This window comes from Lactuca virosa, chromosome 1 (genome assembly GCF_052849685.1).
Source record: "Lactuca virosa cultivar CGN04683 chromosome 1, Lactuca_virosa_CGN04683_v6, whole genome shotgun sequence".
In the NCBI taxonomy this organism is placed as follows: Eukaryota; Viridiplantae; Streptophyta; class Magnoliopsida; order Asterales; family Asteraceae; genus Lactuca; species Lactuca virosa.
The window spans coordinates 183,392,500-183,418,834 of NC_136426.1; the positions used below are offsets into that span (position 1 = coordinate 183,392,500).

The following is a 26,335-nucleotide window of genomic DNA, read 5'->3' on the forward strand; positions in this document are numbered from 1 at the left end:
AAACTTGTGTTGATGACTAGTTTGTGGTAAAAATAACATTTTAAACCCATTTTTGTCAAAAATATCATTTTTGGCTTGATTTTTGTGAAAATACACATTTTTCTGGTTTTGGGCTTTTCTGACCTAGTTGTTGGAAAATTCGTAGAATATTCATCGTAAGTCGAAATTTGGATCCGTAAATTTTGGAAGGTTGGAAATTTTGTCTAATTTGTTCACAATTTTTCTCATAATTTTTGATGGCTTATAACAAGTGTGAAATTGCTCACTTTTACAGGCTGGTCCGAAATTATTTCAAATCTGATAGGCAGTTTTGTAAAATTCGCCAAATATTGTAGAAAAATCGTATGAAAACGTGCGAGTAGTCATTTTAAAGGTATAAACCTGAAATGTTTGCATGTAAAACAGTTTTGAAAAATATTATCATTAAGGGCTTCAAAACAGTCCGAGTTTGGACCAAAACGTTTCTGTCAAGGGCTGTTTTATGCGTTTAATTTATAGATCTTAGAACACAACACTCATTTTTGCTATTTAAAGTGTATAAATCCCAGATCTACTAGTTTATATGTAATATATGTGATAAAACATACTTTTCTCAAAGTTCTTATGAAGGTCCAAGTGGTAAACTTCAAGTTCTTAACATATTTTTAGATTAATGAAGTAATCAACACATAATCACCAAATAATTCATGGAAAACACACATAATCATGCATATACACATAGATCTACACATAAGACTTGTATTCTCCCCCAAAAACCAAGTAAAAATCGAAAATAGGGGGTGTGAACTCACATTGGGGTGATGGATCGGTTTTGATGAAGAAGTGGAAGAAGATTTTTGATCCTAGCAAGCTTTCTTGAGTAGATCTTGAACTTAGATGGTTCTAAGAACATGATCCACAAAAGTATGGGTGTAAGAGGAGATTTTTGAAGACATCAAGAAGTTAATTCATGGATCTAAGAAAGAACTTACCAAAGTTGATGATCTTGAAGAAGAATCTCTTGAAGCACTCTCTAATTCTCAAAAATTTAGAGGAAAGTGTAGGAGTGTTCTTGTGAGTGTTTGAGATATTATTTGAGAGAGTTTGTAAGTGAAGTGTGTGTGTGTGTGTGTGTATCTTGGCCGAGAGTGAGAGAAATAGGGGAGGAAGAGAAGGCCTTGCATGGAGGGTAAAGATTTCATGGATGTTTGTGATGGCCTAGAAGTATGCTAGACAATTATGAGTTGTCATCACCTCCTAATTCCTTCCTTAATTCCTTTTTCCTTTTTTTTAGCATGGGCCGAAAATTGGGCTTGAAGTCTAACTTGGACGACCAAAAGTATGGGGGTAGTGGTGGAGCTAAGTGGTGTGAGAAGTGTAAGAAGAAGCGTTATGGGAGATGCGACGGAAAAGTGACTTATTATAAGTGTAGGAGAATCAGTCACTATTCCAAGGATTGTACATTTAATGATAAGGTATGTTACGAATGTGGAGACAAGGGGGCATATGTCAAAATATTGCTCGAAGAAAAATAAAGCAACAAGAACGAATGCACCACCGAAGCCAAAGGCAAGAGCATTCCAAAAGATCCTTGATGAAGCAGGTGACAACACAAGGGATTAGGAGTAAGGATCTATATATCTGAATATCGAGATATAAAGTAGCCATATAGATAGCATCATGTGGTGTAGCGTAATATAAGAGGCATATTGTTGGGTGAACTTGAATATCTATGTAATCGTGTCAAGAAATAATATAAACCTTAGTTATGTTATCCAATGTGTTAAATGACTATGTGAACTTCTTGTATGGTGACTTGGAAAACTAAGAGGTAGTTCTTGAGACAAGTATGAATAGGTGTGAAAGTTAGTAGAGGCCTATACTACCGGAAGCACAAGACTTGCACTTAGATCAGGGAAAGTCACAAGGTTACAAAGGCGCTATTAATTGATTCTATTTTGTTCATGTCTTTCGTTACCATTGTTTCGGTAATGACTAAGAAGATGATTGTTATTCTAACCGTAGTGGTCATATGAAATCAAGTCCGACTAAGATAAGTATGTTACGTGGTTCAAAGAACCAAGTTCGATGTAGCATCCGACTTAAGCTAGAATATTAAAGTAAAAGATAATCAAAGTGATCAATAGAAGTATCGCGATCGTGCGATTAGAACATAAAGGAAGGTATCTCTATTCTGGAATCTGACTCAGAAAGACCTGAGTCTAAGCATTGCATCATATGATGGAGGTCATTAGAACATGACCCATCAGTCTGTTATGATAATTAAGATAAAGAACTTATCTTAAGTTAAGTGTGTTTTAGAAAAAGCAGGAGTCTCCAATAAGGATCGATTTAGTAACTCAAAGGTTACGACTGCAAGTCCAACATAAGATAAATAATGGGTGCAAGATTGAGCACCGCCGGTAGTCACGAAGTCCTAGACTTAGATAGTCATTTAAAAGGACATAAGAAGTACAATGACCACCTAGGATGGAAAGGTAACTTATGAAGTCATTATACACGCCCTGTTTTGTTGATGATTTCGGGACGTAATCATCCAAAAGGAGAGATAATTGTAATTCTCGCAGATTCGGGCTAGTCAATTTAGAGATAATAAGCGTTAAAAATGACTTTTTGATAGAAGATTATTTAGGATAAATAATCTTAACCAAAGTTATAGTATATGTCACAAGGATTCCGTACATATAAAGAATGCAAAGATCCTACTTATAACGAAGAAGTTATAACCCACTGAAGTTTCGCAATTTAAACCGGCACGACTCTACGTAACGTTAAAAATAAATTTTTGATAAAATACTTTTTAGCCTTAGTGATCTATACGAGAGTCATAGTATTCGTTAAACCAAGAGTGTGCATACAGAGAACTTCCAAATCTGAATTCATTTGAGGAAGTTATGATTTTTTTAAGATTCAACGCAGCAGTGTACAACTCAGAAATCAAATTTTAAACCAATAAATTATTAGCGACACCATCTAAATGAGAATTGAAGATCTCGTTATTAGGAATTCAACGATATAAAGGCAGTCGAAAACGGATGTCGGATGACAAAGTTATGAATTTTTAACGGACATTAACTGTCTAAGACTATTAAAATATAACTTTAAAAATAAATTTAAATTTAAATGATGGAGTCTAAATGAAAGTTGTAGATCTCGTCGATAGCTACATATGGATAAAAAGAACGTCAAAAACAAAGCTCGTATGCGAAAGTTATGGATTTTACAAGATAATTAATTTTCTAACTAACAAGAGGGTGGCATGTGTCGCGATCTGGCACCCACCTTTTTCCCCACGGCTTGCCACCAGATGCTTACGTTGCAGATTATGCCCAACGTAATGTTATGAACGCCTAGCATTCGGGGTACTTGACAACCTATAAATAGAGGTTGCATTTCACTATTTTCTTCACTATTTTCCATCACTTCTCTTCCAAAACCTTCCCAAGGTCCCAAGACCATTCTCTAGCACTTCATAAGTGTTAGTAGCGAAGCTACGGAGTGCCAGAAAGCACTGAGAAATAGAGTTTTCGGTTTAGAAGTTCTACCCGTGCAAAGTCTGGTTTTTCACTAAACCACCTGTAAGTCGTTATCAATGATTCCAAGTCATTATATAGATTGATCTACTTTTGGGGATGATGTCTAGGCTGGATTTAGTGAGGTGTTTAAAGTGGGTTTCCAAACAGTATACTTTGTATACCAAACGGACCCTTCCTCCGACATGATCCTACCTGGAGAATGTCTTGGATAGATGAACCAAGGGGACATTCTCGGCCATGGTGAGAGCCGGAGCCAAAGGAGAGTGACGAAGACACTCGATCATCGGTTGGACAGAGATAGTGTATTTGGATGAGTCGATATCCAGGATTAGGTTTTGATTGGCCTTGATGTTCAACAGGGTTGATTGAGCCATTTGCTCGGCCACAGATGGAGTTTCAGAAGAAGCAACCATTGTTGCAGACGGAGAGGATGAATAGTGTGTTTGAAAAAAGAGGTTTTTCTTGCAGGAGAATTCGAGAGCTTTGAAAGTGGTAAAATATAATCAAGAGTCGAAATTCCTTTTATGCGGTGGGATTAGTGAGAGAAATCTGGCGTTTAACGTTTCAAAATCCCGAAAAAGTAGCTGGAAAGGACGTGACAACTGTTGTGTGTCAGGCGGCGTAACTGACAGCGTAATGTCAGGATCAGTTTGAAAAATTCACGCGCCCAAAACAAATTCTTATCCCTTAAAATCCGCCTTTTCAGTTCTGCACATTCGTAATAGTTTGCCAATACCTGTTCTCCGAATCTGAAGTAACCATTCGAGATAATAGAAACTAGATTGTTGGAAAATCAAAATATATATGTGGGAATATGTGATGTCAAAATTGACATAAATGCAGATGGATCACGAGCAACGATCTCATCCTTCAGAGTCAAGAAAGACTCGGAAGTGTCTGTGTGGTGTCCCATTGAATTACGATCATTTGTTTGTTGAGAAACAGTTAGATGCGTCTTCTTATTTAGGCTTAAGGGTGGCTTTTTCTTCAACCAAACTCTGAAACTTAACTTAATTCCGAACGTTTGGAAGAAGTACTTGTCTGGCCAGTGTAACCATAAAAACAAGTATGCTTGGGATTATTTTAGTGACTGGAAAGCATGAAAATCTCAAGAAAATAAAAACTGGATCTTTTGGGAAGAAATGTCTTAGGTCTAGAACATCTCATTAAGATCTCACAAACATGAAAACATTGAGATTTCAAGGTACAAACCATGAATGTTGATATTCGTCAATTCCATAGTGAATAATCTAGAACATATTATTTGTTCACCGTCAATAGAGAAATAGGTTTCAGATTTTGGGTTTCATTCAATTTGTGGTGATAACGAATTCGAGATCATAAACACAGATGTTGTGTAACCATAAACCTCAGAGGTAATTGCTAAGAGTCTCAAGGGTTACATTTATGACAGTGAAAATAATGGAGAAGTGTTTGAGGTGGTTCCGAAGAAAAAGATGTACCTCTGCTATTACGAATGACCAAGCAGTTAACTCTTAACTCATTTGAGAAGAGTAAGGTAGCTTAATGACTTATGTGAATGGATAGCCTATTTGGGAAGAAACAATTGGTATTATCGATTCGTTAAGGCTTCAAACATAGAGTCTCAGAGGCTTTGGACAGCATGCTACAACATGCTTCTAGGGACACTTAACTAGTACAAAGGATTCGGAGTTAACAAACCATTCCTCATTGTCTTGATTTGAAAGTAAAACATATCCATGCAGCTAAAATACATGTTGGAAATATCACACACAATAAACAAAAATTATTTTTGAGAATTTTGGGTTCTTCTGAAGGGAGAATTTCATATATGCCCTTCTTAAACATCAAAATATCATATTTACCCAACTTAATTTCTAAATATCATATTTACCCATCATAAAATTTCTAAATATCATATTTACCATTCATAAACTTTCAAAATATCATATATGTCCTTTTTAAACATCAAAATATCATATATGTCCTTCTTAAATATCAAAATATGGTATATGCACTTTTTAAACATCAAAATGTCAATGGTAATATCTAAAATATTCTCCATCTACAACATGATAATAATCAACTACAACAAAAACTAAACAATCAAAATATACATTCCATAGAGAGGGTTAAAGATGAATCTTTTTGTTTGTCAAGAGGGCAACATTCCAAGAATTTAGAAGTTCACATTCCATTATCATGGACGTAAGGATAATATGGTTAACTTTTTTAAATATTATAATTCGTCTAAGGTATAAAAATGATTATAAAATATTAAAAAAATTATAAAAAAAGAATTTGGGCAAATATGATATTTTGAAGGTTTATGAAGGGTAAATATTATACTGAGAAATTAAGTTGGGCAAATATGATATTTTCAGGTTTAGGTGGGACATATATGAAATTCTCCCTTTTCTGAAAAGGAAGTAAAAACAGAAAAAGAAAATATTTTTGAGATTTTTGGGTTTAAAAAAAAAGAAAAACAGAAACATAAGAAACTCAAAACAAAAAATGTACAATACTTACCAAATCAATCGAGAGAAAATTAATATACAAAGGATACATAGGCATCTGAACCTTCAGATGAACAGTGGACTCTGAGTCACTCCGAGCATTCGCAGCCATTCCTAACAGAAAGTAAGATTGCGAATCACTCCGAGGGCTTGGAGCGGTTCGGAGAAAGAACACTGCTTTACTTTATACTACTGTTTTCGGAACGGAGTCTGCTTCTATCATTCCTAAGCTTTGTAGAATTCGATTGAATGTTTGTTCAGGTAAGGCTTTCGTAAGGATATCAGCCAAATGATCAACGGATCTTACAAAATGAATTTCGACATTTCCATCTTCCACATGATCCTTTATGAAGTGATACCTCAGTGCAATATGCTTAGTATTTGAGTGTTGCACTGGGTTGTTTCAAGTGCAAATAGCACTTTCGGAATCACTGTATAAGGGGACTCTCTTCATATTAACCCAGTAATCCCGAAGCTGATTTTGAATCCATATAACCTGCGAAGTACATGAGGCGGCTGCTATATACTCAGCTTCAGCGGTAGATACGGAGACACATGTTTTTTTCTTCGATTGTCAACTTACGACTTTGCCATCAAGAAACTGACATCCTCCAGTTGTACTTTTACGATCAAGACCGCATCCGCCAAGATCAGCATTTGAGAATACTTGCACAAAGAACCCAGAGTTCGAAGGGTACCAAATTCCTAGCGAGGTTGTTCATTTAATGTATCTGAAGATATTCTTCACTGCAATCATATGGGGTTCGCGAGGATTCGTCTGAAACTTGGCACAATAGCAAACAGAAAACATAATGTCTGGACGACTAGCTGTTAGATACATCAATGAACCTATCATTTGTCGATAGAGAGTCATATCAGCAGCTGGTTTGTCCAAAGACAGTGTTAGCTTCGTTCTGAATGCCATTGGAACCTTGACCTTCGAATCTCCTACCATTACGAACTTCGCAAGTAAGATCTTCGTATAAGCCTCCTGATTGATGAATATACTCTGTCTAATATTCAAACCAAGGAAAAAGTTAATCGGACCCATTAAGCTCATTTCAAACTTAGTTTCCATCAACTTTCAGAACTCAGTAGTTAAACTGGGATTAGTAGATCCGAAAATGATATCATCAATGTAAATTTGGACAATCATCAGATAGTCACCGTCTTTCTTTAGAAAGAAGGTTGGGTCGACCGATCCTTGTTTAAATTTAGCCTATTTTAAAAACCGAGTGAGAGTTTCATACCATGATCGTGGAGCTTGCTTTAGACCATACATAACCTTATCCAAAATGTAGTAGTGGTTTGAATATTTTTCATTAACGAACTCTAGTAGCTGTTCCACATAAATAGTTTCCTCTAACTCACCATTTAGGAATGCACACTTCAAATCCATTTGATAGACTTCAAAGTTCTTATGAGCTGCATATGCCAAGAAGATGCGAACAGACTCCAGTCTTGCTATGGGTGCAAAAGTTTCTTCGTAGTCAATACCTTCTTCCTGGGAATAACCCTTAATAACTAACCGAGCCTTGTTCCGAATCACATTCCCTTCTTTGTCGAGCTTATTGTGAAATACCCATTTCAGACCTATAACCAATGCATCCTTCGGAGTTGGAATCAGACTCCAAACTTTATTACGCTCAAACTCATTTAGCTCATCCTGCATGGCTTGCACCCAATCTGAATGATCGAGAGCAATCTTCACAGTTTTAGGGTTAATCTTGGATATGAACGAATAAAACATGCAAAATTCCATTTTGGAAAATAATGCAGTCTGATTCGCTTTTTGCTGAGCTCTGGTGAGAACACCAGAGGAGGTTGAACCAATCACTTGCGATTTGGGATGATCCTTGGTCCATTTAACTAGTGGAGGGTAGTTCGGATTATAGGATGGATCCAGTTTTGGATTTACATCTTTGAATTCCGACTGAGCATCTAAATCATTATTTTCAGTCTCATTCTCCCCCACGAATGATGGATGTGGCTCGTCGTTCAAAATTGGATTCTCCCCCTGGAATAGAGAATCATTGTCAACTTGAGGAATTGAATGCTCTTCTTAAACAGGTGTACTAGATGTGGAGTTTGAAGTGGAACCCTCCCCTTGAACTGGAGCATTCGTAGCTTGTGGTGAAGATGGATTCTTAGAGGCCTTCAGACTAGGTGGATCGTTTTCAAGATCCTTCGCAACATCATCAATAATCTTCTTGAGTTCATCTTCTTTGTAATCTGATGCTTTTGATTCTGAAGAGATCGCCTTTTCTGGATCGTCAAACAGGTTCATGAATTCCTCGTAGATATTTGAGAGAGGAATCGTCATTGGATTTGTTATAGGAAAGATCTCCTCAGAATGACGATCTGATGTCTAAAACTTCTTGAGATAGTTATCGTTGAACGCAACATAGTAGGTTTATTCAATCCATTTGGATTTCTTGTTGAGAACCCTATATGCCTTAGAAGCCAGATAATAGCCTAGAAAGATTCCCACGTCAGCCTTTACATCGAATTTGTTCCGTTGTTCCTTAAAATTGAAGATAAAACACCTGGAACCAAAAACATGAAAGAAATTGACATTAGGTTTTCTTTTATTGAGAATCTCATAGGGAGTAATTGAAAACAGTTTATTAATGAGATATCGATTCTGGGTGAAGCAAGCAGTTTCTATAGCCTCAACCCAAAAGTAAAGCGACAAATTCGCAAAAGACATCAAGGTTCTCGTAGCTTCTCTTAAAGACCGGTTTCGTCTTTCAACGACCCCGTTTTGTTGAGGAGTATAAAGAGCAGAAAAGTTATGAGCAACTCCTTTTTCAGTCAGGAATTCTTCAAACACTTGGTTTTTGAGCTCCGAGCCATTATCACTGCGAACGTTCTGAACCAGCTTTCGTAGTTGAAGCTTGATTTGCTTGATAAATTCCTTAAGCTTGGATGTCACACCCCCAAACCAAGGATGGCGGAAACATCCGGGGGTGGAGGACTTCATGTATAGTATCACAACAACGAGTATAATAGTGCTCAAAGTAAATACAACCATCATAAATATAATTGAAAAGGTTACACCATAGTATATGTTTACATGTTTCAAAATCAATTACATTATGATGACAAAATGAACTGTTTGACGATTTAACGTCCCATCCTCAAAGTGCTGATGTTTTCCTGTTTCACTGATTTCCTGAGAATACAAGTACTTTTGAAAAAGTGTCAACAATTAAGTTGGTGAGTTCATAAGAGTTTTGTTTGCGGAAGAAACCGTTTTCCTTGTAAAAGCGATAGAGTATGATTTCCCGAAAATCCAATATTTTCTTAGTTAAGTGTGAAATGAATGCTCTTATGTTATGCCATAATGAACCCTAGAACGACCCGTAGATTCCTCCTATAATCTCAAAGCGTATATAAGTTATATAAAATTCAAGTTAAATAAACCGTTGATGGTAATGGGTCTGCCCTAGGTCCACAACCAAACAAGGAACAGGAGATGAGGCGGGCCCACCAATTCTAAGTCGATTGTGACTAGATTCTTATATAACTCTATCGCATACACTTAGCAATTAGAGTTGAAGTCTAACAATTCTAGCTTTATGTAGTTTTAATAGAAATATGTTCCAAAGAAAATCCTATATTTTCCTTATTAAAGTTATGTAGTCCTAAATCCCAGGACCGAGACTGAACAAGTATTTTTCCATACTTAAAGTAATTCATGCAAGTTTAAATCGGCATAAACTTGTTGATTTAGAAGTGAACCCCTTTTCAAAGTAGAATTTTCCATGTAAACGTGAAAGATTGTTAACTACCCATGTGAGTCGCTATAACCATACTATGACGAGAAATAACCTGCACAACGTTTTTCAGACGTTAAGATACTATGACTCTTGTCACCCGTAGACCTGCAGGTCCCACTGTAGCTAGTAGCAAGGTGTAGGGTGTCAAACGCAATATAGATCTATACACAATTATCACGCTCTCCCTACAAGAGACTCTGGTTATAACTTACAGGAATTGGGATCCCGTACTCGAACGTACGGGGAGAGAATTGCCTCACAACCTAAGTTAACTAGTTTACACATAGTTTGATATTAAAACCTCTTCTGTGGAGGAAATGAAATCACCTTTTATGAAAATACATTAGTGATATGAAATCCTTAAACTATTACTATGATAGTTTATTACGTAAGATATGAAAAACCCATTTGTTTTGAGAGTAAAACCTTTTTCATGTCGTAAAAATCCATAAACTATGCTTATTGAAGTTTATTATATGTATTTGAAATGAATGAGTAAACCTTATCATGAATGACTAAATTTCAGTTTAAGATGATAAACTAACAAGAAAATACATTCAATATTTAGAACTTATGGTTATACACTTTGCTCAACATAATACAAAGTGTTATGAAAGTTATAAGATGTTAACTAGTTTTTAACCTTTCATCACTGTTTTAGAAAAATCATAGAAAAATCATACCAAGTCAAAAACTGAATCCGTAAATTCTGAGAGTTCACAAAATGTGTCTAGTTTGTTCATAATTTTTATTGTGATTTTTGGAAGTCTTTAACTTGTGTTAAAATGTTCATATTCACAGACTGGTACGAATTCATTTTTGAAATGATAGGCAGTTTTGTAAAAATAACCATAAATGGTAGAAAAATCGTATGGTGATGTGTAAGTAGTCATTTTAAAGGTATGAACCTGAACTATTTGAACCTAATACAGTTTTGAAAACTAAAATGTTTAAGTTGACGAAAACAGTCCGTGAATGGAGTTGAACTTTTCTGATGAAGACTGTTAAATGAGTTTAGTTGTGTTCTTGGTGTTTTAACTTGTATTCCCCCCCTTAAAACTTAAGAAAAACATGAAAAGATAGGGGTATGAACTCACCTTGAGTGGTTCCCTGAGATGGACTTTGGAGGAATGAGGTTTCCAAGTCAAGAACACTTGGAGAAAGCTTGAGGAGTTGAAGATCTAAGAACAATTATGGTGACATTGGTTATGAGAGATTCATAAGATGAGTGAAGGAGTGAAGAATGTTCAATGTAGGATGAGAATACTTACTGAATGAGGGTGAGAAGTTCAAAGGCAGCCTTGGAGTCTCGACTTCTTAGAGAGGGAAATGAGAGAGAAGTGTTTGTTTCTTGGTGCGAGTGTGAGTAAATTGGAAGGAGAGATGGGAGTTTCCAACTTTTGATCCAGCTACCGGCTGGAGGAGAGATGTGAGAGGGCAAATAGTTGACTAGGTAGGGGTGAATAGTGACTGGGGGTTGTCCTAAGTGGGTATGGGGGATAGCTTGTGTCACACTCTAAGGGAAATCAACACTCTAACACAATATCTCACTCAATAAATATTGTCCTTGGTTTACGATCCTATCCCAAAATATGGTTTAAAATATGATAATATAGGGTCTTATATATTAAAATATAAGTTTGGAGTGTTTAAAATTATAAAAATAAAAGTCTAAGGAAATTTCCGGAGCAAAAATCACTTAAAAACACTAAAAATTCCGAAATTGGTAAAAATTTGGAGTAAAATGGTGAAATCCGGAGCCACCACAAAAATTCCGGAGCTCCTTTAAACATTCCGGAGCTACTGCCAAGTTTCCGGAGGAGAGGCTTAGGCTGGGAGGTTTCGAAATGGGGCTTCAATTTCCGGAGCAGTTCCTCGGTTCCGAAGTTAGGAGGCGGAGTCAGCGGTCCGATACAAGGTGCAAAGCCAACTGCATCTTCCGGAGCGGCCATAGGCGAGGTTGTCCGGAGCCAGGAGTTCCGAGATTGTGAGATGGTCCGGATGAGAGGCTTCCGAGATGAAATTCCTCTTGGCTCCTTAGAAGACATTCCGGACTAAGAGTTTCTGGACCAGGAGGGTTCCGGACCAAGAGGGTTCCGGCCAAGAGGGTTCCGGCCAAGAGGTTCAGGACCAAGAGGAGTCCGGACCAAGAGGGTTCCGGACCAAGAGGTTCCGGGCCAAAAGGGTCCTTTTGGGGTTTCCACTTCCGGTTTTGAGCTGCTTTCGACTAAGGAAGGTACTTAGGGAGATTTCTCATACAGAGAGAGATTTGGGAGAGATTTCACATACTTGGAGAGATTTGGGAGAGATTTCACATACTTGGAGAGATTTCTCATACAGAGAGAGATTTGGGAGAGATTTCACATACTTGGAGAGATTTCTCATACAGAGAGAGATTTGGGAGAGATTTCGCATACTTGGAGAGATTTCTCATACAAAGAGAGATTTGGGAGAGATTTCGCATACTTGGAGAGATTTGGGAGAGATTTCACATACTTGGAGAGATTTCTCATACAGAGAGAGATTTGGGAGAGATTTTGTCGAGGGCCTTTATTAATGTTTTTCTTCGTAGAACAAAGGTCGTAGGCTTAGTTACAACCCATTTTGAGTGTTTAGCTCTGTAATTCAAGGTTCGTAAACCTCGTTAAGTCTTGTTATGATTGTTATATGCCCCCGAGGGTCATGGAATAATGTTTTATCGAGTAGTTTCATCACTTGCCCTGATTAGGGTTTAGAATTTCCGAACACGTGAAAACTCTAAGTGATACTTTGTATTAAGATTGCGAGTTGTTCGATAAGAAACATAATGGAAACCCTAATATACAAGGGTTAGATGAGTTGACCGGTTTGTCTTGTTGACTTTAGTTGACTTTGACTTTGCCAAAATTGACGGTTGTCACATCATCCCCCCATTAGAAAGAATTTCGTCCCGAAATTAGTGTTTCGACTGGGACATCAAGAATTTGGAAGAAAGATGGGGGAACTTTTCGTAGTATAAGAAATCGATATGGTGGGGAACAACCCGCCTGATGTTTAAATGACGACCTTGGAATTTCTTATTGTAACTTGAGCTGATTCGATTTAAAGGAGTTATTGTTTTGGAATGAGAGTGTATTCTACGTGTGCCTTTATGCTCTCCACTTTATACTTGGTATTACCACTATGAATATTTTACAATGTAATTTGTGAGTACTAGTATTACGAATGCTTCAACAAATTGAGATGAAATTCGTATTATAAGTCCTACCAGTTCTTTTATAATCGCTTGATGTAAACTAGTTGTATATCATTAAGATTACAAGGGCATTCGGATGGGTGACCCCGCCTTAAGCCCACAACGAAACAAGGAACAGGAAATGAGGCGGAATCACACATTCTAAGTTCGTAGAATCTTAATGATATATGACCATAATGTTTACACTAGCCATCATAGATTCACTTGTTAAAATCCTGTGTTTTTGTATAGGGGATAAGACTTATTTGGGTTTTGTCGTGTTCTCGAGATTTATGGTTGGTATACTTTAATCGATGCTAGATTTAGTAGTAAAAAGAAATTTAAAAATTAAACGTCGATGTTAGAAACACGTGCTGATAATTACGGGCGGTTCCGGGGTGGTCTCTCCGGCAGTGATCGCGAGCACCCTTCCACCAGCACCGGCATTTCGTGCACTTGGGCAGTCCCTTTTAAAGTGTCCCGTTTCGCCACACTTGTAACAGGGCTAACTCCAGTGCCGGGGACCTAGTTGATGGGTCGTGCCGGTGCCTTACAGAGACGGACAGTGTGCCCCTTTCTGTTGCAATTTTTGCAATGCATATCTCGACAAGCCCCAATGTGATGGAAGTTACACTCGTTGCATTTCGGAAGGGTTCCAGCGTATCGATTTATGGATGCTGGCGTGGCGTGGGCTGTGGCAGCATGAACAACAACGATCTGTTGCTTCTTAGTGAAGTCCTGGGCTGGTTGGTCCTTCTTGCTGTCCCAGAGTTTCCTTTTGTTGTTTCCTCCTCTTGCTTGATCAGGGGTGGTTGTCGTAGTGTCATGGCTAGCACGATGGTCTATGAGTTGTTGTGCCAATTCCTTGGCACTCTCAAAGGTAGTTGGTCTTGAGGCCAACAAGCTGTCCTGAATTTGGGGGGGACAATCCCCAAAGGTATCGCTCCAACTTTTTGCTTTCCGGGGTGACCATAGCGGGACAAAGGAGTGCTAGATCACAGAATCGGACGATATAGGTTGCAAGGTCAGAGTCTGTCATTTTGAGGTTCCACAGTTCTTGCTCTAGCATTTGCACCTCGCCCCTTGGGCAATACTCTTTCAGTATCCTTGCCTTCAAGTCCTCCCAACTCATCGAGTTAGCCACTGTAAGCGTCAGTGACTTAACGTGGCCGTTCCACCAAGTAAGGGCCCGGCCGGAGAAGGTGCAAGCTGCGAATTTGACCTTGCTCGTTTCGGGGCACGCACAGATCTCGAAGACAGATTCGGTCTTCTCGAACCACTGCATCAAATCGATGACTCCCCCGCTACCATTGAACGAATCGGGTTTACCATTGGTGAAGTCCTTAAAGGAGCATTCTCTAGAACTCCCTTGGCTATCTCCTTGAGTGGAGTTATTAGTACCGCTCCCTGCCCATCCTGCACCATCAGTGCTGATTTGGGACATAGTAGATGCCACCGCGGCCGTGACCGCAACTTGGAACATAACAGGATCATATTGGGGAGGCGGCGGTGGTGGATTTGTTTGCGTTCCGCTAGTGCGTCTAACAGACCTTCGAGGCGACATCTTTCTGTTATAGAATTTCAAAGATGAAATGAGTATAAGTCTTTTAGTAATGGTTATTAGACGGGCGTCATAAAAACTAGGTTATTAGTTTTGAAGTATAGTATTTCCCGATTTTTCGAATGTGGAAAAACAATTCATACCAGAGGTCTATATAAATAAACTTATGAATTTAGTAGAAATGACTCGATTATAATCTTTCTGATTTGTTCCATGCCCGATCCACCCCTAAGATCACCCAATGTATACCAGTTGTGTGTAATTAAGGTCCGATAGGCCGTTGAACTTAATGAGTCTGCCCTAAGCCCACAACCAAACAAGGAACAGGACCTAAGGCGGACTTACGATTTCTAAGTCGATCGACTCTTAATTACACATAACCTTGAGGTATATATCAAGTAATCTTAGAGTTACCAGCAAGTTGTTTGTAATAACAGGTTATGAAATATGTGGTAAACTCCCACTGAAATAAAATGCATGCCAATTTTTATTGATATGCTTTGGTTATATCCTTACCGTTTATATACATACGTATAAATTTCGCACTTTACTGAACTATTCTTGGTGTTTCTGCTAACATCCCTGAGACGGAGTTATGGTAGTGGGTAGAAGTGGGTTTTGTACGGGCGTTAAGATTTACCCATCATGTTGCTCGTGCGAGAATAGGGGTAGGAGAGATAATTAATAGACGTTTAATCCTATAATTACTTATAGGGGGTGATCCTTATCAGTCATGTCTATAATCACCTAGTGCATACCGGTTATACATAATCTGAGATGGAATAGACCTTCAAATAAATGACTCTACTCTAAGTCCACAACCAAACAAGGAATAGGAAGTAGAGAAATAGTCATAGATTCTGAGTCTATAATATCTTTAATTATGTATAACCTTAGCGTATGCACTCAATCATTATACACCTACTAATAGGGGTCTTTAGTTTTCACATAAGTTGGTTATAGTATCACCAAATACTCCTATAGTATTTTAATGTTTGTCTTATGTTTTCGATGTTTGTTTGTAGATAGAGTTGGTAAGTTTTTAGACTTGTTGCAACGCCACAACCATTCCCGGGCATATGCTAATCACTTCTGGGTCAGACATAGTTGATCAGGCTATGTCATTCCCATACCTGATCATACATCCCCAAGCCTACTTGTGCCGTTCAACAATCACAACTTTTGTTTTGTTCTAGTATGATGCTGACCTTAGTATGTATGCATGCGCGTATACTCTTACACGAAACTATTTATTTCTAAAAGTATAGTCTTTCGAAAATGTTTAATCAGAGACTTTAGTCCCAATGTATTTATAGTTTGTATATCTTATGTGGTTCGACATACTTAGTTCACTATAAACAAATGCTCTAATACCAATCTGTCATACCCCCAAACCAAGGATGGCGGAAACGTCCGGGGGTGGAGGACTTCATGTATAGTATCACAACAACGAGTATAATAGTACTCAAAGTAAATACAACCATCATAAATATAATTGAAAAGGTTACACCATAGTATATGTTTACATGTTTCAAAATCAATTACATTATGATGACAAAATGAACTGTTTGACGATTTAACGTCCCATCCTCAAAGTGCTGATGTTTTCCTGTTTCACTGATTTCCTGAGAATACAAGTACTTTTGAAAAAGTGTCAACAATTAAGTTGGTGAGTTCATAAGAGTTTTGTTTGCGGAAGAAACCGTTTTCCTTGTAAAAGCGATAGAGTATGATTTCCAGAAAATCTAATATTTTCTTAGTTAAGTGTGAAATGAATGCTCTTATGTTATGCGATAATGAACCCTAGAACGACCCGTAGATTCCTCCTATAATCGCCAAGCGTATATAAGTTATATAAAATTCAAGTTAAATAAACCGTTGAATGTAATGGGTCTGTCCTAGGTCCACAACCAAACAAGGAACAGGAGATGAGGCGGGCCCACCAATTCTAAGTCGATTGTGACTAGATTCTTATATAACTCTATCGCATACACTTAGCAATTAGAGTTGAAGTCTAACAATTCTAGCTTTATGTAGTTTTAATAGAAATATGTTCCAAAGAAAATCCTATATTTTCCTTATAAAAGTTATGTAGTCCTAAATCCCAGGACCGAGACTGAACAAGTATTTTTCCATACTTAAAGTAATTCATGCAAGTTTAAATCGGCATAAACTTGTTGATTTAGAAGTGAACCCCTTTTCAAAGTAGAATTTTCCATGTAAACTTGAAAGATTGTTAACTACCCATGTGAGTCGCTATAACCATAGTATGACGAGAAATAACCCGCACAATGTTTTTCAGACGTTAAGATACTATGACTCTTGTCACCCGTAGACCTGTAGGTCCCACTGTAGCTAGTAGCAAGGTGTAGGGTGTCAAAACCAATATAGATCTATACACAATTATCACGCTCTCCCTACAAGAGACTCTGGTTATAACTTACAGGAATTGGGATCCCGTACTCAAACGTACGGGGAGAGAATTGCCTCACAACCTAAGTTAACTAGTTTACACATAGTTTGATATTAAAACCTCTTCCGTGGAGGAAATGAAATCACCTTTTATGAAAATACATTAGTGATATGAAATCCTTAAACTATTACTATGATAGTTTATTACGTAAGATATGAAAAACCCATTTGTTTTGAGAGTAAAACCTTTTTCATGTCGTAAAAATCCATAAACTATGCTTATTGAAGTTTATTATATGTATTTGAAATGAATGAGTAAACCTTATCATGAATGACTAAATTTCAGTTTAAGATGATAAACTAACAAGAAAATACATTCAATATTTAGAACTTATTGTTATACACTTTGCTCAATATAATACAAAGTGTTATGAAAGTTATAAGCTGTTAACTAGTTTTTAACCTTTCATCACTGTTTTAGAAAGATCATAGAAAAATCATACGAAGTCGAAAACTGAATCCGTAAATTCTGAGAGTTCACAAAATGTGTCTAGTTTGTTCATAATTTTTATTGTGATATTTGGAAGTCTTTAACTTGTGTTAAAATGTTCATATTCACAGACTGGTCCGAATTCATTTTTGAAATGATAGGCAGTTTTGTAAAAATAACCATAAATGGTAGAAAAATCGTATGGTGATGTGCAAGTAGTCATTTTAAAGGTATGAACCTGAACTATTTGCACCTAATACAGTTTTGAAAAATAAAATGTTTAAGTAGACCAAAACAGTCCGTGAATGGAGTTGAACGTTTCTGATGAAGGCTGTTAAATGAGTTTAGTTGTGTTCTTGGTGTTTTAACTTGTATTCCCCCCCTTAAAACTTAAGAAAAACATGAAAAGATAGGGGTATGAACTCACCTTGAGTGGTTCCCTGAGATGGACGTTGGAGGAATGAGGTTTCCAAGTCAAGAACACTTGGAGAAAGCTTGAGGAGTTGAAGATCTAAGAACAATTATGGTGACATTGGTTATGAGAGATTCATAAGATGAGTGAAGGAGTGAAGAATGTTCAATGTAGGATGAGAATACTTACTGAATGAGGGTGAGAAGTTCAAAGGCAGCCTTGGAGTCTCGAGTTCTTATAGAGGGAAATGAGAGAGAAATGTTTGTTTCTTGGTGCGAGTGTGAGTAAAGTGGAAGGAGAGATGGGAGTTTCCAACTTTTGATCCAGCTACCAGCTGGAGGAGAGATGTGAGAGGGCAAATAGTTGACTAGGTAGGGGTGAATAGTGACTGGGGGTTGTCCTAAGTGGGTATGGGGGATAGCTTGTGTAACACTCTAAGGGAAATCAACACTCTAACACAATATCTCACTCAATAGATATTGTCCTTGGTTTACGATCCTATCCCAAAATATGGTTTAAAATATGATAATATAGGGTCTTATATATTAAAATATAAGTTTGGAGTGTTTAAAATTATAAAAATAAAAGTCTAAGGAAATTTCCGGAGCAAAAATCACTTAAAAACACTAAAAATTCCGAAATTGGTAAAAATCCGGAGTAAAATGGTGAAATCCGGAGCCACCACAAAAATTCCGGAGCTCCTTTAAACATTCCGGAGCTACTGCCAAGTTTCCGGAGGAGAGGCTTAGGCTGCGAGGTTCCGAAATGGGGCTTCAATTTCCGGAGCAGTTCCTCGGTTCCGAAGTTAGGAGGCGGAGTCAGCGGTCCGATACAAGGTGCGAAGCCAACTGCATCTTCCGGAGCGGCCATAGGCGAGGTTGTCCGGAGCCAGGAGTTCCGAGATTGTGAGATGGTCCGGATGAGAGGCTTCCGAGATGAAATTCCTCTTGGCTCCTTAGAAGACATTCCGGACTAAGAGTTTCTGGACCAGGAGGGTTCCGGACCAAGAGGGTTCCGGCCAAGAGGGTTCCGGCCAAGAGGTTCAGGACCAAGAGGAGTCCGGACCAAGAGGGTTCCGGACCAAGAGGTTCCGGGCCAAAAGGGTCCTTTTGGGGTTTCCACTTCCGGTTTTGAGCTGCTTTCGACTAAGGAAGGTACTTAGGGAGATTTCTCATACAGAGAGAGATTTGGGAGAGATTTCACATACTTGGAGAGATTTGGGAGAGATTTCACATACTTGGAGAGATTTCTCATACAGAGAGAGATTTGGGAGAGATTTCACATACTTGGAGAGATTTGGGAGAGATTTCACATACTTGGAGAGATTTCTCATACAGAGAGAGATTTGGGAGAGATTTCGCATACTTGGAGAGATTTCTCATACAGAGAGATATTTGGGAGAGATTTCGCATACATGGAGAGATTTGGGAGAGATTTCACATACTTGGAGAGATTTCTCATACAGAGAGAGATTTGGGAGAGATTTTGTCGAGGGCCTTTATTAATGTTTTTCTTCGTAGAACAAAGGTCGTAGGCTTAGTTACAACCCATTTTGAGTGTTTGGCTCTGTAATTCAAGGTTCGTAAACCTCGTTAAGTCCTGTTATGATTGTTATATGCCCCCGAGGGTCATGGAATAATGTTTTATCGAGTAGTTTCATCACTTGCCCTGATTAGGGTTTAGAATTTTCGAACACGTGAAAACTCTAAGTGATACTTTGTATTAAGATTGCGAGTTGTTCGATAAGAAACATAATGGAAACCCTAATATACAAGGGTTAGATGAGTTGACCGGTTTGTCTTGTTGACTTTAGTTGACTTTGACTTTGCCAAAATTGACGGTTGTCACATCATCCCCACGTTAGAAAGAATTTCGTCCCGAAATTAGTGTTTCGACTGGGACTTCAAGAATTTGGAAGAAAGATGGGGGAACTTTTCGTAGTATAAGAAATCGATATGGTGGGGAACAACCCGCCTGATGTTTAAATGACGACCTTGGAATTTCTTATTGTAACTTGAGCTGAGTCGATTTAAAGGAGTTATTGTTTTGGAATGAGAGTGTATTCTACGTGTGCCTTTATGCTCTCCACTTTATACTTGGTATTACCACTATGAATATTTTACAATGTAATTTGCGAGTACTAGTATTACGAATACTTCAACAAATTGTGATGAAATTCGCATTATAAGTCCTACCAGTTCTTTTATAATCGCTTGATGTAAACTAGTTGTATATCATTAAGATTACAAGGGCATTCGGATGGGTGACCCCGCCTTAAGCCCACAACCAAACAAGGAACAGGAAATGAGGCGGAATCACACATTCTAAGTTCGTAGAATCTTAATGATATATGACCATAATATTTACACTAGCCATCATAGATTCACTTGTAAAAATCCTGCGTTTTTGTATAGGGGATAAGACTTATTTGGGTTTTGTCGTGTTCTCGAGATTTATGGTTGGTATACTTTAATCGATGCTAGATTTAGTAGTAAAAAGAAATTTAAAAATTAAACGTCGATGTTAGAAACACGTACTGATAATTACGGGCGGTTCCGGGGTGGTCTCTCCGGCAGTGATCGCGAGCACCCTTCCACCATCACCGGCATTTCGTGCTCTTGGGCAGTCCCTTTTAAAGTGTCCCGTTTCGCCACACTTGTAACAGGCTAGGCTAACTCCATTTTCGGGGACCTGGTTGATGGGTCGTGCCGGTGCCTTACAGAGACGGACAGTGTGCCCCTTTCTGTTGCAATTTTTGCAATGCATCTCTCGAAAAGCCCCAGTGTGATGGAAGTTACACTCGTTGCATTTCGGAAGGGTTCCAGCGTATCGATTTATGGATGCTGGCGTGGCGTGGGCTGTGGCAGCATGAACAACAACGATCTGTTGCTTCTTAGTGAAGTCCTGGGCTGGTTGGTCCTTCTTGCTGTCCCAGAGTTTCCTTTTGTTGTTTCCTCCTCTTGCTTGATCAGGGGTGGTTATCGTAGTGTCATGGCTGGCACGATGGTCTAGGAGTTGTTGTGCCATTTCCTTGGCACTCTCAAAGGTAGTTGGTATTGAGGCCAACAAGCTGTCCTGAATTTGGGGGGACAATCCCCAGAGGTATCGCTCCAACTTTTTGCTTTCCGGAGTGACCATAGCGGGACAAACGAGTGCTAGATCATAGAATCGGACGATATAGGTTGCAAGGTCAGAGTCTGTCATTTTGAGGTTCCACAGTTCTTGCTCTAGCTTTTGCACCTCGCCCCTTGGGCAATACTCTTTCAGTATCCTTGCCTTCAAGTCCTCCCAACTCATCGAGTTAGCCACTGTAAGCGTCAGTGACTTAACGTGGCCGTTCCACCAAGTAAGGGCCGGCCGGAGAACGTGCGAGCTGCGAATTTGATCTTGCTCGTTTCGGGGCACGCACAGATCTCGAAGACAGATTCGGTCTTCTCGAACCACTGCATCAAATCGATGACTCCCCCGCTACCATTGAACGAATCGGGTTTACCATTGGTGAAGTCCTTAAAGGAGCATTCTCTAGAACTGCCTTGGCTATCTCCTTGAGTGGAGTTATTAGTACCGCTCCCTGCCCATCCTGCACCATCAGTGCTGATTTGGGACATAGCAGCTGCCACCGCGGCCGTGACCGCAACTTGGAACATAACAGGATCATATTGGGGAGGCGGCGGTGGTGGATTTGTTTGCGTTCCGCTAGTGCGTCTAACAGACCTTCGAGGCGGCATCTTTCTGTTATAGAATTTCAAAGATGAAATGAGTATAAGTCTTTTAGTAATGGTTATTAGACGGGCGTCATAAAAACTAGGTTATTAGTTTTGAAGTATAGTATTTCCCGATTTTTCGAATGTGGAAAAACAATTCATACCAGAGGTCTATATAAATAAACTTATGAATTTAGTATAAATGACTCGATTATAATCTTTCTGATTTGTTCCATGCCCGATCCACCCCTAAGATCACCCAATGTATACCAGTTGTGTGTAATTAAGGTCCGATAGGCCGTTGAACTTAATGAGTCTGCCCTAAGCCCACAACCAAACAAGGAACAGGACCTAAGGCGGACTTACCATTTCTAAGTCGATCGACTCTTAATTACACATAACCTTGAGGTATATATCAGGTAATCTTAGAGTTACCAGCAAGTTGTTTGTAATAACAGGTTATGAAATATGTGGTAAACTCCCACTGAAATAAAATGCATGCCAATTTTTATTGATATGCTTTGGTTATATCCTTACCGTTTATATACATACGTATAAATTTTGCACTTTAATGAACTATTCTCGGTGTTTCTGCTAACGTCCCTGAGACGGAGTTATGGTAGTGGGTAGAAGTGGGTTTTGTACGGGCGTTAAGATTTACCCATCATGTTGCTCGTGCGAGAATAGGGGTAGGAGAGATAATTAATAGACGTTTAATCCTATAATTACTTATAGGGGTGATCCTTATCAGTCATGTCTATAATCACCTAGTGCATACCGGTTATACATAATCTGAGATGGAATAGACCTTCGAATAAATGACTCTACTCTAAGTCCACAACCAAACAAGGAACAGGAAGTAGAGCAATATTCATAGATTATGAGTCTATAATATCTTTAATTATGTATAACCTTAGCGTATGCACTCAATCATTATAGACCTACTAATAGGGGTCTTTAATTTTCACATAAGTTGGTTATAATATCACCAAATACTCCTATAGTATTTTAATGTTTGTCTTATGTTTTCGATGTTTGTTTGTAGATAGAGTTGGTAAGTTTTTAGACTTGTTGCAACGCCACAACCATTCCCGGGCATATGCTAATCACTTCTGGGTCAGACATAGTTGATCAGGCTATGTCATTCCCAGACCTGACCATACATCCCCAAGCCTACTTGTGCCGTTCAACAATCACAACTTTTGTTTTGTTCTAGTATGATGCTGACCTTAGTATGTATCCATGCGCGTATACTCTTACACGAAACTATTTATTTCTAAAAGTATAGTCTTTCGAAAATGTTTAATCAGAGACTTTAGTCCCAATGTATTTATAGTTTGTATATCTTATGTGGTTCGACATACTTAGTTCACTATAAACAATGCTCTGATACCAATCTGTCACACCCCCAAACCAAGGATGGCGGAAACGTCCGGGGGTGGAGGACTTCATGTATAGTATCACAACAACGAGTATAATAGTACTCAAAGTAAATACAACCATCATAAATATAATTGAAAATGTTACACCATAGTATATGTTTACATGTTTCAAAATCAATTACATTATGATGACAAAATGAACTGTTTGACAATTTAACGTCCCATCCTCAAAGTGCTGATGTTTTCCTGTTTCACTGATTTCCTGAGAATACAAGTACTTTTGAAAAAGTGTCAACAATTAAGTTGGTGAGTTCATAAGAGTTTTGTTTGCGGAAGAAACCGTTTTCCTTGTAAAAGCGATAGAGTATGATTTCCAAAAAATCCAATATTTTCTTAGTTAAGTGTGAAATGAATGCTCTTATGTTATGCGATAATGAACCCTAGAACGACCCGTAGATTCCTCCTATAATCGCCAAGCGTATATAAGTTATATAAAATTCAAGTTAAATAAACCGTTGAATGTAATGGGTCTGCCCTAGGTCCACAACCAAACAAGGAACAGGAGATGAGGCGGGCCCACCAATTCTAAGTCGATTGTGACTAGATTCTTATACAACTCTATCGTATACACTTAGCAATTAGAGTTGAAGTCTAACAATTCTAGCTTTATGTAGTTTTAATAGAAATATGTTCCAAAGAAAATCCTATATTTTCCTTATAAAAGTTATGTAGTCCTAAATCCAAGGACCGAGACTGAACAAGTATTTTTCCATACTTAAATTAATTCATGCAAGTTTAAATCGGCATAAACTTGTTGATTTAGAAGTGAACCCCTTTTCAAAGTAGAATTTTCCATGTAAACTTGAAAGATTGTTAACTACCCATGTGAGTCGCTATAACCATACTATGACGAGAAATAACCTGCACAACGTTTTTCAGACGTTAAGATACTATGACTCTTGTCACCCGTAGACCTGCAGGTCCCACTGTAGCTAGTAGCAAGGTGTAGGGTGTCAAACCCAATATAGATCTATACACAATTATCACGCTCTCCCTACAAGAGACTCTGGTTATAACTTACAGGAATTGGGATCCCGTACTCGAACGTACGGGGAGAGAATTGCCTCACAACCTAAGTTAACTAGTTTACACATAGTTTGATATTAAAACCTCTTCCGTGGAGGAAATGAAATCACCTTTTATGAAAATACATTAGTGATATGAAATCCTTAAACTATTACTATGATAGTTTATTACGTAAGATATGAAAAACCCATTTGTTTTGAGAGTAAAACCTTTTTCATGTCGTAAAAATCCATAAACTATGCTTATTGAAGTTTATTATATGTATTTGAAATGAATGAGTAAACCTTATCATGAATGACTAAATTTCAGTTTAAGATGATAAAATAACAAGAAAATACATTCAATATTTAGAACTTATGGTTATACACTTTGCTCAACATAATACAAAGTGTTATGAAAGTTATAAGATGTTAACTAGTTTTTAACCTTTCATCACTGTTTTAGAAAAATCATAGAAAAATCATACGAAGTCGAAAACTGAATCCGTAAATTCTGAGAGTTCACAAAATGTGTCTAGTTTGTTCATAATTTTTATTGTGATTTTTGGAAGTCTTTAACTTGTGTTAAAATGTTCATATTCACAGACTGGTCCGAATTCATTTTTGAAATGATAGGCAGTTTTGTAAAAATAACCATAAATGGTAGAAAAATCGTATGGTGATGTGCAAGTAGTCATTTTAAAGGTATGAACCTGAACTATTTTCACCTAATACAGTTTTGAAAACTAAAATGTTTAAGTTGACCAAAACAGTCCGTGAATGGAGTTGAACTTTTCTGATGAAGACTGTTAAATGAGTTTAGTTGTGTTCTTGGTGTTTTAACTTGTATTCCCCCCCTTAAAACTTAAGAAAAACATGAAAAGATAGGGGTATGAACTCACCTTGAGTGGTTCCCTGAGATGGACGTTGGAGGAATGAGGTTTCCAACTTGGAGAAAGCTTGAGGAGTTGAAGATCTAAGAACAGTTTTGGTGACATTGGTTATGAGAGATTCATAAGATGAGTGAAGGAGTGAAGAATGTTCAATGTAGGATGAGAATACTTACTGAATGAGGGTGAGAAGTTCAAAGGCAGCCTTGGAGTCTCGAGTTCTTAGAGAGGGAAATGAGAGAGAAGTGTTTGTTTCTTGGTGCGAGTGTGAGTAAAGTGGAAGGAGAGATGGGAGTTTCCAACTTTTGATCCAACTACCAGCTGGAGGAGAGATGTGAGAGGGCAAATAGTTGACTAGGTAGGGGTGAATAGTGACTGGGGGTTGTCCTAAGTGGGTATGGGGGATAGCTTGTGTCACACTCTAAGGGAAATCAACACTCTAACACAATATCTCACTCAATAGATATTGTCCTTGGTTTACGATCCTATCCCAAAATATGGTTTAAAATATGATAATATAGGGTCTTATATATTAAAATATAAGTTTGGAGTGTTTAAAATTATAAAAATAAAAGTCTAAGGAAATTTCCGGAGCAAAAATCACTTAAAAACACTAAAAAGTCCAAAATTGGTAAAAATCCGGAGTAAAATGGTGAAATCCGGAGCCACCACAAAAATTCTGGAGCTCCTTTAAACATTCCGGAGCTACTGCCAAGTTTCCGAAGGAGAGGCTTAGGCTGCGAGGTTCCGAAATGGGGCTTCAATTTCCGGAGCAGTTCCTCGGTTCCGAAGTTAGGAGGCGGAGTCAGCGGTCCGGTCCAAGGTGCGAAGCCAACTGCATCTTCCGGAGCGGCCATAGGCGAGGTTGTCCGGAGCCAGGAGTTCCGAGATTGCGAGATGGTCCGGATGAGAGGCTTCCGAGATGAAATTCCTCTTGGCTCCTTAGAAGTCATTCCGAACTAAGAGGTTCTGGACCAGGAGGGTTCCGGACCAAGAGGGTTCCGCCCAAGAGGGTTCCGACCAAGAGGTTCAGGACCAAGAGGAGTCCGGACCAAGAGGGTTCTGTTGGATATAATGTCTAAGTCCATAACTTTATTTGGTATGTACTTGACCCGACCCGGCATGGTCCATTTGGGTTGCATGACATTGCAATACTTGGATAGACTAGATGAGAGAATAAGGCACTTATGATTATTAATATATTATAAGTTCTAATATATTAATAATAGTATTATTTAATTAGTATTGATCAAGTATTAATCTAGTATTAATTTGGTGATCAAAGTGAGACTAATTAAATATATAGGGTTGATTATGACAATCATCAATTCTTTTATGGTGGATTAATGATCCATGGTTTATGGGTTTGGTTATAACCATATGGAGCTCC

The 26,335-nt window shown here is 38.2% G+C and overlaps 1 protein-coding gene across 1 annotated transcript; it reads right to left on the bottom strand.

Annotated features, from left to right (window-relative positions):
* Positions 1-5,750: 5,750 nt before the first annotated feature.
* Positions 5,751-8,357, bottom strand: LOC145125199 (uncharacterized). Its single transcript, XM_079060697.1, has 4 exons — positions 8,103-8,357; positions 7,470-8,051; positions 5,868-5,936; positions 5,751-5,768 (listed from the first exon to the last, which is right to left on the bottom strand). Exons 1-4 carry the CDS (start codon positions 8,355-8,357, stop codon positions 5,751-5,753), a joined length of 924 nt encoding a protein of 307 aa, XP_078916823.1.
* Positions 8,358-26,335: the final 17,978 nt, after the last annotated feature.